Source organism: Loxodonta africana, chromosome 11, assembly GCF_030014295.1.
Source record: "Loxodonta africana isolate mLoxAfr1 chromosome 11, mLoxAfr1.hap2, whole genome shotgun sequence".
Lineage (NCBI taxonomy): Eukaryota > Metazoa > Chordata > Mammalia > Proboscidea > Elephantidae > Loxodonta > Loxodonta africana.
In genome coordinates this window covers 38,107,038-38,124,465 of record NC_087352.1, presented here as the reverse complement: position 1 = coordinate 38,124,465, position 17,428 = coordinate 38,107,038, and the positions used below count along the sequence as shown (strand labels likewise).

The following is a 17,428-nucleotide window of genomic DNA, read 5'->3' as shown; positions in this document are numbered from 1 at the left end:
TTTCTGTCTGCCTTTTGGCAATTTCGCTACTCACTGAAAACTATCCAGACGAACGGACACAGGGAACCCGGGGTGGAAAGGGGGAGCGTGGTGTCACACCATGGGGAACGCAACCAATGTCACAGAACAGTATGTGCATGCGTTTTTTAATGAGAAGTTAACTTGAGCTGTAAATTTTCACCTAAAGAACAATAAAAATTTTTTTTTAAAGTATAGCAAAAGACTATCCTAACAGAAAAAAAAGAAACAAACCCAAACCAATGTCTTAGATACTAGTTACTAAGCCTGGTAGCGGTGAGGATATTTTGAATCATTACGGCTACAAGTGTGTTAAAAAAAAAAAGAAGAAGGTGTAGATACAGCATATGACCACTTTACACCAGTAATTATCATTACAGATAGTAATTTCTCTTGGCTACATGTCATTTTATTAAACTTACAGATGAGAAAGCTCTATTACCTGAACTGTAGGACTCATTACAACCTCCAAATAAAACCTCTTCCACAAAACCCCACCAAATCCATAACTATATGAAAGGCAATAAATCATGGTGTAGAATCATCTATATGCAGACAAATAAAGTATAAAAGTACTATGTCACGTAGCCCAAGGCAGTATGGGAACCACAGTCAACTGGCAATTTTAGCTTGATCAGCGTGCAAAAATGTGATCACTTAACTTTCATAGTTGCCCAGAACATCTCATCTCTCTCTGTTTAATAATCTACTGTTGCTTATTTCTTGGCTTCTCCTGGACCTAAATCAAGATGTTGGCTTGAATGTATAAAACGAACTTCATACTTTTATGTCACGGAACTCTGAGTAGAAGAATGAAATGAGCTAGAGACACGGTAGCAACATTACCCAAGCGATAAGTGAACTGTAAAACTACATGCCCACTTTTGAAATGCACTTGCTGTTACTAACACTCATCTCTCAGCCTAAATTAATGCTTTCTTAAAATCCACCTCTTGCCTTTTCCATTCAGCTAGACACCACGATCAATATTAGAGACTTGGGGCTGGCCCAGAGATAAAATATTTGCAGTGTTTTAACATGGAATGGGTTGCTGACGAACCTCCTTCTTGGGGGCCTAAAGACATTCTTAGAAAGGTAGAACGTGTAGTAATGGGCCATGGTAGAGAGAAACTAGGCATTTTGGCACCTTAGTTGTGCAGTAGTGTTCACTGCATTTTCTAGTGCCTACAGATGAGTAATGGAGTGCTAGAACTGTAAGTAACCGAGAGCTAATTATAACTAAATGCAACATAAGAAGTCTCAGGAGTTTCCTAATTAGAGCAGAGGAAAACGACTTGATTGGTCAGCCTCTGAGAATTGAGTCTGATAACACTCACATGAAAATATTCTCAAGTATAGCACCAGAATCATAATTGAGATCCTTTTGTTCAGCTTAATTATTTTTAAAATGAAGGAACTGAGGCTTAAAGAGCATAAGCCTCCAGCTCAAAGTCACATACCAGACCCACGATGAACTTCAGCTCTTACCACTGTGCTCTATGAGGGAGACAAGGTGGGAAGCACCAGCCATCTGCCCTTACACAATACGGATCTCTAGTTTTGAAGGGTGGTAATCACATACATCCAGTTCAATGTGACTTCTCATTTGGGAAGTGAAAGGAAATACCCAGCCGCGTGCTGGTACATGTCTAACAACGGGCTTCGGTAGAGGTGGGGTTCCCTGATTTGCACACTTGTCAATTCCCATGGTGTGGATACGCCTATTATAGCTGATTTCAAGATACTAACATCATGTAAACTGGCTTTCAAAATTCCTGAAGATTTAATGACGACCCTAATGAACCAATATGAGCTGGTTCCAATACTCTACTGAAACAACGTCTCCTTAGTGAGACTGGTCTTATTTATTTGGTGATTGCACTCAAAGTTTCTTTCAGGGGAGGTGGGGGGAGATGATACAGTAGAGAAAAAGGATGAATGCTATCAACTCTTAGTAACTTATCTTGGCCTTCATGTAACAGAAATAGAAGCCTTCAAATTACCATGTATTCATTAAAAAATCCAGTGCTGTTATAGCAGGTCATATATCATATGCTCATATTCAAGCTTTAAGGAATTTTCTCAATTAGGAATTTTGTTGATACACATCTAAATAGAGACTCTAACTGACAACTAGTACTAGAATACGTTTAACTCATCTGATCCCTTTTAAACTACCCTGAGTTAAAATCAGTGATAAGCAGTCAAATTTCGACACTGGAGTCCCAAAGGACTCAGAAAAGAATGAATGCCTATTATGTCACAAAGCAGTTAAAGGGGGGAAGAGGGGCTTTGATTCCATAAACCATTTTGCCAACATAAAGTGAACTGAAATTGTTGCTACTCAATTTGGTCTGTTTAAAGAGCAAACGTATTACTTTTATGTTCACAAATAAATGTAAGACAGCTGTCTTTCTAAAATTCTCGTTTTTGTGAGCAATAAAACACAATCCCAAAGCTAAGAAGATAAACTAAAAGGAAATGTTATGATCTTCATAATCTAGCATCTGTCCTTTTTCATGTATCATCAACGGGCTTTAAACAAAGCGGGCCTCTTAATCCTTTTACAACCCTTTAAAATAAAATGTCTGGAAGCCACAAGAAATTAACCTAGACTTCCCACAAGTGTCCTTCAATGGAAGGTGGTGTGTTTTTCTGTGCACCTTCTTACAACAGGGAGGAGAGCTCAGCGCTTACCTTCTGAATGACCCCTTTGCAGTCATGAGACAAGGCGAGGTTGGAGAGGAACATGAATACCGTCTGCTGAACAGCACTGTTCTCCAGAGGCATCTGTGATGCCAACTTCATAATGCACAGCATCAGGGAGCTGCTGGCAGCCCCTCTACATGCAGGTTGAACAGGATACTGTCCATAACTGGACCAACAAAGAGAACTGCAACCTGAACAAACAACAGCCTGTCACAATGTCTTCTCAGCTTCACAGCACAGTTTCTTAAAACACTAAGTGGTACAGCACACCGTCAATCACATGTCTTGGCGATAAACCTGTGAATAGCGAACCAGCCTGCAGGCCAGTGCTGATGTCCACATTCGGCCTAACACACTCACTGTCCTCATGAAGGGTCTAACCATCTCAAAAGGACATTTTAAAACACCAGGTATATAAAAATAAAAGAAACATAATAAGTTGTTTAACCGTTCTGTAAGAAGGCATCTGGAGTCCCCAGGTGGTGCAAATGGTTAGTGTGCTCAGCTGCTACCCGGAAGACCGGAGTTAGAGTCTACCCTGAGGTGCTTCAGAGGAAAGGCCTGGTGATCTCCTCCCTAAACACTCAGCCACTGAACCCCTACGGGTGATAGCTCCACGCTGACACACACGGAGCGGACACACCCGGAGCGGACACACACGGAGCAGACACACAGGGAGCAGGCACACACGGAGCGGACACACACGGAGCTGACACACACAGGGCGGCCGTGAGTGGGAACTGAGCCCACGGCACCTGGTCCAAGGAGACATCTACGTAAAGGCACGGGTAACGAAGAACAGACGATAGAAACGGAAGGGAGCTTAGTCCAATGTCTTCCTTTTACAGAAGAGAAGAAGGGAACACATTAACCCTGGGATGGAGGTGGTGGTGCTGGGAGGGGACACGACAAATACTAGTGACCATATTTGGTAGGTGAAGATACAACACTCAGAAAAGTCAAATGTCAAGGTCCACTATTCACACGGAGCAAGAGCCCACAATGGGGTCTCCTGGTTTTTCAGAGTCTAGTGTTTCTTTCAGTAAATTATGCATCCATATGAGATTTATTACAGATACATTTTAATGTTCAGTCTGTAAGACTGAACATTAAACCTGAAGTACAATTAAAATTTTGAAATTCAGGTGAGGAAGCAACTCAAGTATAATATCAAATCCAGAACATTCCACAAAATAAGCTCATGAAAGGTGAGTAAACACAAATTTTAAAAAAATACAGTAACTTTAAAGCAGTACCCAAATACCTATGTTTCATTAACTGTCACAAAATGGTATAGTTTTGCCTGGAAACAAGCCAGGTAAACACAAAGTTTTGTCCTCAATTTAGTATCCTAACAATAGTCTAATATTTACATCAGTTTTAATCATAAAGGTAACACAGATTATAGTTTCAAAAGATTTGTATTGAAGTAGACATTTCTTTTGCTCAGTATTTTCTGACTGGTTCTTGTTTCCTCCCTATCTCTCCAGCTCAAAATTAAGGCGTGAAGGGCAGGGGAAAGGAGGACATTATTCAGATGCACACCTACAAAGACAAGCTGTGTTGTGCTCGGTCACACCGTAGGAGATGCTAGCTAGAAGACAAACTATGAGAAGTGAGGGGCAGGGAGTTAGCAGCAGCAGAATGAAAGCAGGGACAGTCCTTGGTAGGCAGCATGCCCCACAATGGAAGCTCCAGGTTCAAAGGTGTGCATGTCCAGTTATGCTGAGGGTGCTGGTCGACGACAGCCTGTGTAGGCCGTAGAAATGGATAACCTCAGAGTGAAGCCTGAGACTGTGGTGGACAATTCCCACGAGTGAGCTACCACCACCACAGGCCCAGTTGCTAAGCAGCTGAATGTTACCAGAAGAAAGTACATAACTGTGGTTAACTAGCCAAACCTTAAATTTATGACCCGAAGTTTTAAATAGGAACCCTGGTGGCACAGTTGGTAAGCACTCAGCTGCTAATGAAAGGTCAGCAGTTTGAACTCATCAGCCACTCCGAGGGAGGAAGATGTGGCAGTCTGCTTCCATAAAGATTCCAGCCAAGAAAACCCTATGGGGCATTTTAACTCTGTCCAATAGTCATCTGTCGTTATGAGTCAGAACTGACTGGACAGCAATGGGTTTGATTTTTTGGCTTCAGTTTTAAATGGGTACTTAACACTGCCAGTGATCTGACTTCACTTCCCTTGCCTGTCTGCTTCCTCTCCTCTAAAACAGAATTTGCACCTTCTTGTCCCTTCTCTAGTCCTTCCACTCCATCTTTGCTCTCTCTTTGTCAGTCCTCTTTCAATAATAACTAAGAAACAGAAGCATTCAGGTGGGAACTCTCTCCTCTTTCACATCAAATCTACCAATTGACCTTAATGTATCCATGCTGTAACAGTATGTATCTTATCCTCCTGTAACAGCAGCAGGAGTGTCCCTGTTCTTATCAGCCGAGCCCCTCAACCTGACGTGGGATCCCATGCCTTCTCATGTACTCAGACTTCGCTCTTGCAATTGCCCATACTCTCCTGAATCTCTTTATCCCAATCCCGTGGGTTAGTAAACGCATCTTAAAAACATCCATCTTTAAAATAAACAAAGCCCTCCCCTGACTCCACATTCACCTCTCGCTATTGTTCAATTTCTCTGCTGCCTATAGGAGGAGAACATCCGGAAAAGCTATGTCCAGTTTTTCACCACCTCTTCTCAACCCACACCAATTAGGCTTCAGTCCCCAGTGTTGCATAAAATTGCTCTTAAGGTCACTGAGAACATCACTGTTAGCAATTCCAGTAGTCATTGCTTTCTATCCTCATTTTATTAGAGTTTTCATTTGGCACAGCTCATTCCCTTCTCTGGCTTTTTGTGACTCTGCATCCTACCCAACTGGTTGCTCCTTCTCTTCATCTTGTACTCAACTCCAAAGGCTGATGTGCCCAGGGCTGGGTCATGGGGTTCCCCCTCCTCCCTGTGCACATACTCTCCTGGATGATCTCAAAGGCCCCATGACTTTACCTACAATCTATAAGGACCTCCGAGGTGGCTCCACGGCCCCAACTCTTGGTATTCACACCTATAACGGTCCCCTCCCCCACCGTACCAGGGTTGGTCTGTGTGACCAATCAAATATAACAAAAGTGACAGGATGTCACTTCCAAGATTATGCCATAACAGACTGCAACTTCTGCTGTAGGCTCACTTACTCTTGGATCGCTTGGTCTCGGGAAAAGGAGGCCTCCTGCCAGCAGCCACATTAGTGACCTTGGAAGTGGACCCCCTAGCCTCTGCCAAGGCTTCAGATGACTGCAGCCCCAGCTGGCACCTTAGCTGCAGCCTCATAACAGACCAAGCCAGAGCCACCCAGCTAAGCTGCTCCGTATTCCTCACAGAAAACTGTGAAATAGAGAGCTTTGCTGTTTACAGCTGCAAACCATTGGAGTAATTTGTAATGCAACGATAATTAATAAAACTCCCAACATCTATTATCTTCCATCTTACCTCTCCTCTGAATTTACCTCCAACTTGGTTTTCCATATGGATGTATAAAGACATCTCAAACTTAACATGACCAAAACAGAACTCTTGATTTCCATTTCTTTCCTAAGTCAAACCTGCTACTCCAAAAACCTTCCCCATTTTAGTAAATGGCACCACTATACACTGCGGCTCATTGCTCCAACAGAGGATCATCCTGGATACCTGGGTTCCTTCCCACATTCCATCGGCAAGTTCTCTTAGCTCTACCTGTGCACCAGATCCCAAACCTATCCATGTCTCTCAGTCTCCCCTGCTACCACTCTAGCCCAAGCTGCCACTATGTGTTGTTCCAAATTGGTTGCCCTGCTTCCACTCTTGCCCCTAATGATCCATTATTCTCCACACACCAGCCAGAGTGATCTTCTTCAAAGACAAGTCACACCATGCTACTCCCTAGCTTACACCTCCAGTGGCTTCCTGTCCCGCTCAAGTAAAAATTCAAATGCCTTCCCATGGTCCTGAGGCCCTGCATGATCTGTGCTCCTCCTCTCTCATTTCATACCATTTTCACCACAGCTCACTGTGATCTGTCTTCTGTTTCTTAAACACACTAAGCTTATCCCTGCCTCAGGGTCTTAACAACACCGTTCCTCTTTGCCACGGCCTCCAACAATGCCTGGCCCATAGTAGCCTCTCAATAAAATATCTGTTGAATGAATGAATCAAAGAGCAGTCCCAAGGATATCAAGTATCACCGGACCAACTATATCTAGAACTTTCATTATACCAGTCTCCTGCACTGGAACTTATGAAAGTTTTTAACTTTACCTGGTGTTCAAGGTATTATATCATAATTTGTACCTTCTCAATTTTTGTATTAAACTCAATTTCCCACTACTGGATAATCTGGCTGGCTTCCCGCTCTCTAGTCCCTGTGCTGTCTAATGACTCTCTCATCTCAACAAAATCCAAACCCACCACCATCAAGTCAGTGCCGACTCACAGTGACCCTACAGGACTTAGGAGAACTGCCTCATAGGGTTTCCAAGGAAACCTGCTGGTGGATTCAAACTGGCAACCTTTTTGGTTAGCAGCCGAACACTTAACCACTGCATCACCAGGGGTCCATCTCGACAAACACACATTTAAATATCTGTCCGCGCTTATAATACTTACAGGAAAGCTTGCCTCTGAACAACATACCTCAAAAGATAGAAGAAACACTTCAAAATACACATTAGGTTTTCAAGCCCACCTTAATAACACCATATAAAATTAGTGTTCTAACATATTATTGTACAGGCAGTACTATATTTACCATTTGGGTAATTTGCAGTATAGACGCAAAGTAACTGCAGGGCAATTTGCATCAGTGAATCATCCATCAAAAGCCAAGGCCAGAGAGAGTGCAAGACAGGGACAAGATGAGCCTCGAGAGCTGCCTCCTGTTGTGGAAAAGAAATAATGACAGCATTAGTCTGAATATCTGAAAACATAAAAGTTAAATCAAATTCTTAAAAAATCGCTGCCAACTGATGAAAACAAAGACTGAATTGAACTTTGCTGAGTCCCGTGCTTTTGTCAGTATCCTTGCAGTGGATTCCGGACCTTGCCCCAGGCTCCCTGGGTACCACAAACGGCTACGCTGACCAAGAGCCCAGCAGGCTCAGAAGTCCCTTCAGGACATGCAAGTTATGTGGAAAATACAGAAAGCAGCTTCTGTAACATTTAAGTTAGGCAGGGAAGGGATATCTCACAACACTGAATACACTCTCATCAATGCTCTGATATGGTCAAAATAGGGGTTTTCCTGGTGAAGCAGACATTCTGATCAACTCAGATATATATATACTACACAGAGGCAGCACACACTCACATACACACATCTACCCGAAGTTGTTACTGTTTTTGAATATAGCAAAATTCAGTAAAAGTATCTTAAATCAATGAAATTCTTAAGTCACTCATAGCCCTTATTACTACTAGATCAACTACTACTGGGTAACAGTATGGATAAAATATAGCTGTAGTAAATGCAGCAATGTATTTTTCAAATGAACAGGAATTACTAGGTAACACACAGACTCAAAACATCACATTTTTATGCACACACATATATACACACCCTACTCAATTTTATGTAGCATCAAATAGCAAAATGAGGTCACGGGGGAGGAAGTTATTGCCAATGTTGCACTACTTTTCACAAGTTCTGAAGTTATTCCCCATGTCATTCCCAAGGTTCACCACTCTCCGTAAGCCTGGAACATGGCTCCTACTTTTGTAGCGATGACCTTGACTACTACTTCACAGAGAAAACAGACGCAATTTGTTAAGAACTCCTTCTCTATTCTATCCATGTAGCTTATTTCATTCATTCATCCTTCCTTTCTGCCTGTCGATGAGGAAATCTGGTGTTACTCTTCTTGTTGGGAGATGAACACATCCATCTGTGTTCTGAAACACAGCCCCACCTGCCTTCTCAGCAATCTCTCTCCATCAATTACTTCTTTCCTTTCTCATCAATGCTAATCCCTGATTTGCTCATTTCTCTGTTTCAAGTAGTTTACATATTAGGAGAAACAAACACGCAAACCAACTTCCTTAAAAGCTGTATCTCCTAAATTACTAATGCTGCTTTTGTTATGATCAAGCCTCTAGTCGTCATTTCTCCATCTCTCATTTAATCTTCAACTCATTCCAATTTCTTTCCTATCCTGATTAATTCCACTCTGACCATTCCTACCTTGGTAGTTTTCAAAACTCTCAGGTATTGTGACATGTGACCTATTTGTCACAGGTCTCTTTATTTCCATGCTGCCACTCTTCCTGGTCATTTCCAATCTCCTTCTCCAAGATTCCCTTCTTAGCTGTTTTCTGCCTTCTCTTACATACTTGTATTTCCCAAGGATATGACCTAGCCTTTCACTATATATTCTCACGGAAGATTTCAACTATAGTCATGGCTTCAAACACCATTTAATACACTGATAATTCCTACAATTCCTAGCCTCTGTCTCTCCTCAGAACCCCACAGCCTCATCATCTACTGACGACAAGGTATTTCCCACCAGGAGGCTTCAAAGCCCCCTTACACTGGCATCGCAAGCCAGACCATCCTGATCTTCCACGACTGCACTTTGCTCTAGCATGTACTTCTGCATTGGTAAACGAGCTAGACCCGGAAGTCATTCTACATTTCTCTTCTCTCCTCAATACTAAAAATGCACTCCCCACTCCCCTCCCCTATCTAACTGCCCAAGTTAAGGTCTCATCAGCCTCTACCTCTACCCTTGCCAACTGTCCAATCTATTTACCTCATGGCCGCCAGTGATCATTCCAGTATGAAACCCATTAAATGTTACACAAATATACACATCAGGGTTGGGTGGGGATGGGTAACTCTGCAAATTACTACCATAATGATCAACAAGTAGTAATAAGAGTGTGTCATATACCTCCGCTAAGTTGGAAAAGAAAAAAAAAGAAAGGCCGCCCCATAAGATTGTATCTATACTTAAAAGTAATCCAAATTCTTCTTTTGATTTATTCCTTATTAAACTTGAAAAATGTGGAAATGCTTTGATTATTGAGAGACTGCACTTTTCCACGTGATAAACGTGATACAGATGTGAGCACTATGTTTCCAACCAGTCCCAGGTTAGATTTTACCTGGCAAATATTCTAGAGTATTTCCTAAGTAAGGTATCATGGATAAATATTAAGTCACAAGGATACTAATTGGAATAAAGTAATCATAAATTTAGTAAATGACACCTCTATTTTAAGAAAAAAGCTCATATACTGGGAATTTTAATAAAATGTATAAATAATTCCCATAAATTTTTTTGGAATGTAAATTTTTGATTACGTGTCTCGAAAAAACACAGCTTAAGGAATACATGTTCAAAATGTTCATTTTCCAGATGTTTCTGTCCAGTTCTACCATAAGTAAAAGCAAAAAAAGGTAAGACATTTAAAAAACAAAGGGAAACTTCTATAATTTACCTTTGCCTTACCCATCTTCCACAGTACTTCTCTATTAAACGGTTAATCTACTGCTTTAACAGTGCTGAATCAGTAAAGACAAAGCAAATCAAAGTGCTCAAAAGATTCTATCCTGTGTAACAGTACTCACAGAATGTTTCAAAACTGCAGCACCGATACTTCACAACGCAAAACATCTCAATGGTTTCCAAGCATCAAGGGTCACTGGGTATCTGCAGCATTAGAACTAAAGCACTTCCTCTAGGTATATATGGCCACAGCAGGTAAGAGCAAGAAGTACTTTCTACTCTGAAGCTGGGAACATACTCATCTTCTTTCCTTAGGATCCAGATATCTCATTTTTCTCTTGGAGAGTTGTTCTGACAACTCCTTTGCAAAAACCCATCTTCTAAGACACACACACCCATTTGTTCCATCCTAGCACAGAAACAACTGACAGGCATCACAGCACACAACGAGGCTGGAGTTTGCATGAGCTGCCTGTTATCGAGGTTTTGATGATGAGGTGAAAACATTGAGGTAAGCAAGAATGTACTTGGCGCTGAAAGACAGCGAGCTGAGATGCATCCACTGCTCAGAATTACCACTGAGTTTATGCACCAAACAACTGTGAATCTTAAAAAAATAAAATTCAGAGAGTTCTCCATTTTCCATCCTAGATTATCTCATACTGTAATTAAATTGCTTAATACCAGTGCTGCTATCACAATTTCAAGAAGCCACTCTACTTACTTTACATTCTTCATTTTGATAAAGACAGTTTCTTAGGAGCTGCATGGCAGTGCTTAACTCTTTAATAAAACCATCCTCCTATTTAAAGAAAAAGTGAAAACCATGAGCATAATAGTACAATCCACTTTTTAGATATGGTGCTTCCCTCCCCTTGCGTCACATTAGAGTGCAACAGCACTCTGATCATGCCTGACCACCGTCACTTTGAGGGGACTGACAAGCTAACGATCTCTGAAAGATGACCATATCTCAAGAAGCTCAACCACCACAAAGAAAGCGATTTCTGTTCCATCAAGCATAAGAAACTGAGATATGTAATAGACTCCATGTTTCATCTCAATAGAGTGAGGCAGGTGTGACTGGTTTTCAATCACATCAAGTGTTGCCTGACTTTCTCAGTGATGAAGTGAAGAGCCTCTGGCTAGAGAGGAAAAAGGAAAAGGACAAGAAAAGAAACCGACAAGCATCTGGTAACTGCATCAATTAAAATTTTAAATAAGGTGCTCAATACATACTTCTGAAGGAATGAGCCTTTCTTGAGCACGTAGTTTATTAGATCTTTCCCTCACTATATTCTAAAACACAAAAAACCTTATAGTACTGTTGGCTGAAATAGCAGCCCAAAAGCTCAGGAAGGACATGGCCAGTTAATGTAGCAGGGAAGGCATTAGGCTTGGAGTTGGGAGATCTCAGCTGGAATCTGCTCTACCACTCACTGTTATATGGCATTGAGCAAGCACTGCACTCCACATCTGTAGGCCTCAGTTTCATCAGTCCTGTAACAATTACATTATTGTAGGAATTAGATGAGATACTACCCAAAGGCAATTTTAAGTGCTATAAGCATGTTATTTAGTTTTAGGGTTTAGAGCTACTGTCTCTTGGAACATGTGATGTACAGACACGGTAACGTCTGGTGAAGCTCAGCAGATCGTGTACTGATTATTCTGCTCCAAAGGAGCCCTGGTGTCACAGTTAAGCACTCCACTGCTAACTGAAAGGTTGGAGGTTTGAGTCCACCCAGAGGAACCTTGGAAGAAATGCCTGATGATCTACTTATAAAAAATCAGCCATTAAAAACCCTAAAGAGCACAGTTCCACTCTGACACACATGGGGTCGGCATGAGTTGGGTTCAACTCAATGGCAACCGGTAGGTAGGTAAGTTGTTTCAAGTTTACATGAACATGCAGTTTGAACCTAAGTCCAGGAGACCTAGCGCTAGAAGAGACACGTAGAAGTCATGGGAACAGGTAAACAGAGATTAGGAACACCACCTCTGCAACTGCTCAGATGTGAGGCATATACTGGCTTCATCAACTGCTAATTGTGTGACAATGTTGTCTTAAGCTTCAATGAGATAATAAACACGAAATGCTTAGAAGAGTGTCTGGCATATGTTAAAACGAGGGAAACCCTTGATGAAATGGACTGACACAATAGCTCCAACAATGGACTCACACTAATGATCATGAAGATTGCACAGGACTGGGCACATTTTGTTCTGTTATACATAAGGCTGTCATGAGTCAGAGTCAAATCAATGGCAACTACAACAAAAACATACATGTCATTCCTCTTGAACTAATGCTTCTTTTGGGGGAAATGGTTTCTTTTTATAGTATAAAAATAATTTTTATGGTATAGTATCACATACATGTGGATACTGCAAAATGTTTATAATAACAAAAATAGATAATAAATTCCAAGGAGCCCTGGTGGCACAGTGGTTAAACACTTGGCTAACTGAAAGGTTAGCGGTTCATACCCACAAACTGCTCCCCAGGAGTAAGATGTGGCAGTCTGCTTCCGTAAAGATTTACAGCCTTGTAAACCCTATGAGGCAGTTCTACCCTGTCCTATAGGGTCACTATGAGTTGGAATCGACTAGAAGACAAAGAGTTTGGTTTAGGTTTTAAAGCTAATACTCCCGTTCAAATGAGAATTAAATCAATACCCACCCCCCCGCAAAAAAACTCACCAAATCTGCTAATGTAGAAATCTCATTATTTTATCTGACAGCACCTTTCTTCTAAATCAGACACTCATTTCAACCAAATGTTGATGTCACTGACAAAGCATGAGAGCACTGGAGAGATGGTCTCTATGTACCTCCCTCCATTCCTTTATCGCAGAATGTTAGAATTCACAGTTACCTTTTTTTTCAAGGCTGCTTTCCCAGGCCTCAGGGAATCTAGGTTCAGTTGTGCATGAATATGCTTCATCTGCTCTATGCAGTTGTCTATGAGATCAGCTGAAAGACAAAAACCTGTAACAGTCAAAAGGATATTCCACTTCCAAATAGTTAAAAGACAAATAACTATCAGATTCAGACAGTATTTAATATTTCTCACCAACTTCACTTCAGTATTTTCAGTGAAAGATTAAAGAATCAGAAGGGAAAAAAAAAAAAAACTGGAAGAGAACTAACATGCTAAAGCTGACTTATTTTCAAAATGCTAACTAAGACAGTCCCAAAATCTAAATTTATGTTTTAGGCATGCATAATTTGTTTCAGCGGCAAATCACAACTGAGATTCACTTTCAACTCTAAGACCTGTGTTCCCAGTTGTCCACATGAGAAATTACAGCATGCTAAGGAGGAAATTTACATAAAAATATAAGATCATTTCATGCTACTGTTTACCATCAAAACTGTGTTTTTTACATGTATGCAATATTTTTATGAATATTTTGTTATTATTGTGGAATTAAGAAATGCATTACTTTTTTAGCTTCTCTTAATACTCAGGCAAGGGGCCCTGGTGATGCAGTGCTTAGGCACTTGACTGCTCACCAAAAAGGTCAGCAGTTCAAACCCACGAGCTGCTTCATGGGACAAAGACGTGGCAGTCTGCTTCTATAAAGATTTATAGCCTTAGAAACCCTATGGGGCAGTTCTACTCTGTCCTATAGGGTTGCTATGAGTTTTTTTGTTTGTTTGTTTCAATATTTAGGCATAGATTCTTTATAATCACTACATAATAAAAAATAATCTACACCTATAATATTCTTAGTTTTAAAAAGTAATGCCTGTTTACCGAACTTTTGTATGGAAGATCTATTTTTTCAAGTGACACTGAGATTATATTGTAAATTCTTCACATTTTGAGTTCAGAGAAAATTAGAATGAACAAGCAGAGGAATACACGAATTGACAACATGCCACAGAACAGCTGCTGTGCCGTGCAGCTCACCTTTCAGAGCGTGTCTCTGTGCCCTTCTGCTGACAGCCAGGAGCGACATCAAGGCACGGGCAGCAACTCTCTTCAGGGGATCTTTGGAGGATTTTCCTTCATAGCACTGCAAAGAATATAGCACAAACTGCCTTGGAGAAAAACTTAATCTGCAGCAAAACAACTGTGAATAAAAGACGTGTACTGCTTAAAAGGCACTGCTAGATTTCAACTATTCAATGAAATTCACTGGAATGCTCTGTAGATCCAACTGCAAAAGGAACTTAGAATATGGGAAGTCCCACAGTCATTTTCAAGGACTCATCATCTTAAAAAAAATAAAAGCTTTTTTAGTATTAACACACAGCAAGTGCATGCACTTAAATTCACAAAGGCGTACATATGCGCGTGTGTAACCTGTTAGAAAAAGTGTTCAGCGAGGGAACTGTCATCAAAGTCCTCCTTTCTTCTTCTTGGGACACACTCCCCTCTTGCCCTGTCCACACAACACACCTCCTGTATCCTGGATTCTTTGGTTCTTCCCAGCTTTCATTTCTACAATAACATTTACCTGTAATATGACATGGTTTTCTAAAAAAAAAAAATACTTCCTAGTTGTTTTGGACCCTTAAATAAAAAATCACTCTTAATTATGAAAATATTAACATTTTGGTTGACTTTCTTCATATATTTGAATTTATGTTTAAAATGTTTTATTATAAAACAAGACAAACATTTATAAAAGCAGAGAAAACAGCATAACAAAGCCCCATCCACCGTCTTTTAAAAAAAATTTTGCTCAAGTATTTTAAAGTAAATACTAGGTATTATACAATGTCATACTCCAGTAGAAATAATCATAAAGTCATTACCACATCTAATATAATTAACAATAAATTCTTGGCATCAGCCTTTTGATTAGCAGCCAAATACTTTAACCACTACACCACCAGGGCTCATAACCAATAAATTCAAATTTTCCCTTTTGTCTCAGAAATGCCTCTCACGGTTTGTTTATTGGAATCAGGACCCAATGAAGTCTTTACATCATATTTGTAAGTCACATCTCCTAAATCTAAAGCAACACTGTTCCCCACACAACTACCAGAGTTTTTTGTTGTTGTTCCCTCATGTTACGGAGTTGTGGAATAAACCAGGTGTGTGATCCTACAGAACATCCCGAATTCTGAATCTGTATGTTTGCTTCCTCATGGTGCTTGTTCAACCTGTTCCCTTTCCTCTGTATTTCCCATTAACTGGGTCTGTTAGCTTTAAAGTCTTGTTTAGATGCAAGTTCAACTTCAGAATTTTGGGGATAAGTCATGTCGACATATGTATGAATTGTGATCACAGTGTCAAAAGGTTCATGAATCCCAGAATACACTCTATGAGAACAGATGAACGCACTCAACCATTAAGGGAGTTAGGCTATATGAAGGCCGTGCCATCAGGATTGGAGGGAGACTCATTAACAACCTGTAATACGCAGATGACACAACCATGTTTGCTGAAAGCAAAGAGGACTTGAAGCACTTACTGGTGAAGTAAGTATGAATTACACCTCAACATAAAAAAAGCAAAAATCCTCATAACTGGACCAATAAACAATATCATGACAAATAGAGAAAATATTAAAATTGGCAAGAATTTCATTTACTTGGATTCACAACCAACACCCATCGAAACAGCAGTCAGGAAATCAAATGACATATTGCATTGGGCAAATCTGCTGCAAAACACCTCTTTAAAGTGTTAAAAAGCAAAAATGTCACTTTGAGGACTCAGGTGCACCTAACTCAAGCCACAGTGTTTAAAACCACCTCATACGCATGCAAAAGCTGGACAATGAATAAGGAAGACCGAAGAATTGATGCCTTTAGATAATGGTGCTGGAGCAGAATATTGAATATAGCATGGACTGCCAGAAGAACAAACAAGTCTGTCCTGGAAGCAGTTCAACCAGAATGCTTCTTAGAAGCAAGGATGGCGAGACAACATCGCACATACTTTGGGCGTGTTATCAAGAGGGATCAGTTCCTGGAGAAGGACCTCATGCTTGGTAAGATAGAGGGTCAGCGAAAAAAAGGAAGACCCTCAATGAGATGGATTGACACAGTGGCTGCAACAATGGACTCAAGCGTAACAATGATTGTGAGGATGGCGCAGGACCGGGCAGTGTTTCTTCTGTTGTACACAGGGTCGCTTTGAATCAGAACCAACTTGATGGCACCTAACAACAACGAGGAAAACAAAAAGCTGTGCAGGAAAGCAAACATAAGCATTGTCTTCAGCATGGTTCAATTGTGTATAAAGTTTTCACGGATTTAATACTGTAAATCTACTATTCTTAGTTGACATTATGATATCCAAGCAGCTCTAGATTACAAATCAGTTCCATTCCTAAGTCTGTTTTTAAGTCAAATTTGTACATAAGTCACAACAGTTAGGTACAATTCCTATCTAACGTCAGTTAGTCAAATGTTTACCTTAATATACAGTATACAGTGTACATTTCTACGCATAAAAAAATTAAAGAAACATTGGAGCGCTGGTGGCAGTGGTTAAGCCAGTTGTTCGTAACCGGAGACTACCTGTATCAACACTGGGGGAACAAGAAGGGAATTCATTTCAGCTGGATAGGTGGGTAGAGGGTGAAAAGAGAGCTAAACCACACTTCTGCAGTAGGAAGTCAATAGGTACTGTCCAAACAGAATAATCAAGAAACAGAGCACGTTATTCAGAGACATGGAAGGAAAACTGTAAAATAATCAGCTAAAAGAGGTTGCCTCTGAAGAGGAAGCAGAGGAAGGCGAAAGAAGCCCCCTATTTTGGGTTAAAAAAAAAAACGCAACTATTTGGTGCTTCAAAATGTAGACATAGCAAAAATGTATGACAAAAACTAAAAACAAGAAAGAAGTGAACAGGATTGACCCATAGCAAATCCACATGCTTTTCAACCTACACGGAAAAGATCAGAGTACATTCTTTATTCATATGGCACTTACTTTGACTGAAAAAGTGGTTCTAAGCATCTGTGTGCACAGGGAGTGCCCACGGCAGACAGTGTGAGGGGCCTGCACAGGGAGGCCAAGAATCTGAGTGTCTGTGTGCGCAGGGGGTACCCACGGTGGTACGCGTGAGGAGCGTGCAGGGGGGAGGCTAAGAATCTGGGTGTCTGTGTGCACAGGGGGGGCACAAGGTGGACGGTATGAGAAGCCAGCAGGGGGGAGGTCAAGAATCTGGGTGTCTGTGTGCACAGGGGGCACCCATGGTGGATGATGTGAGGAGCCTGCGGGGGGAGGCCAAGAATCTGGGTG

The 17,428-nt window shown here is 40.9% G+C and overlaps 1 protein-coding gene across 8 annotated transcripts in view; it reads right to left on the bottom strand.

Annotated features, from left to right (window-relative positions):
* RTTN (rotatin) overlaps nt 1–17,428 on the bottom strand; it is a 211,898-nt gene that overhangs the window by 14,729 nt on the left and 179,741 nt on the right. For 6 of the 8 annotated variants that reach the window (XM_064294406.1, XM_064294407.1, XM_064294409.1 and 3 more), the window contains 5 exons: nt 14,133–14,238; nt 13,092–13,189; nt 10,938–11,015; nt 7,516–7,642; nt 2,716–2,918 (listed from right to left, as the gene is read on the bottom strand). In XM_064294406.1, coding sequence (XP_064150476.1) covers nt 2,716–2,918; nt 7,516–7,642; nt 10,938–11,015; nt 13,092–13,189; nt 14,133–14,238 — 612 coding nt within the window. The other 2 variants (XM_064294408.1, XM_064294410.1) reach the window with 2 other exon arrangements.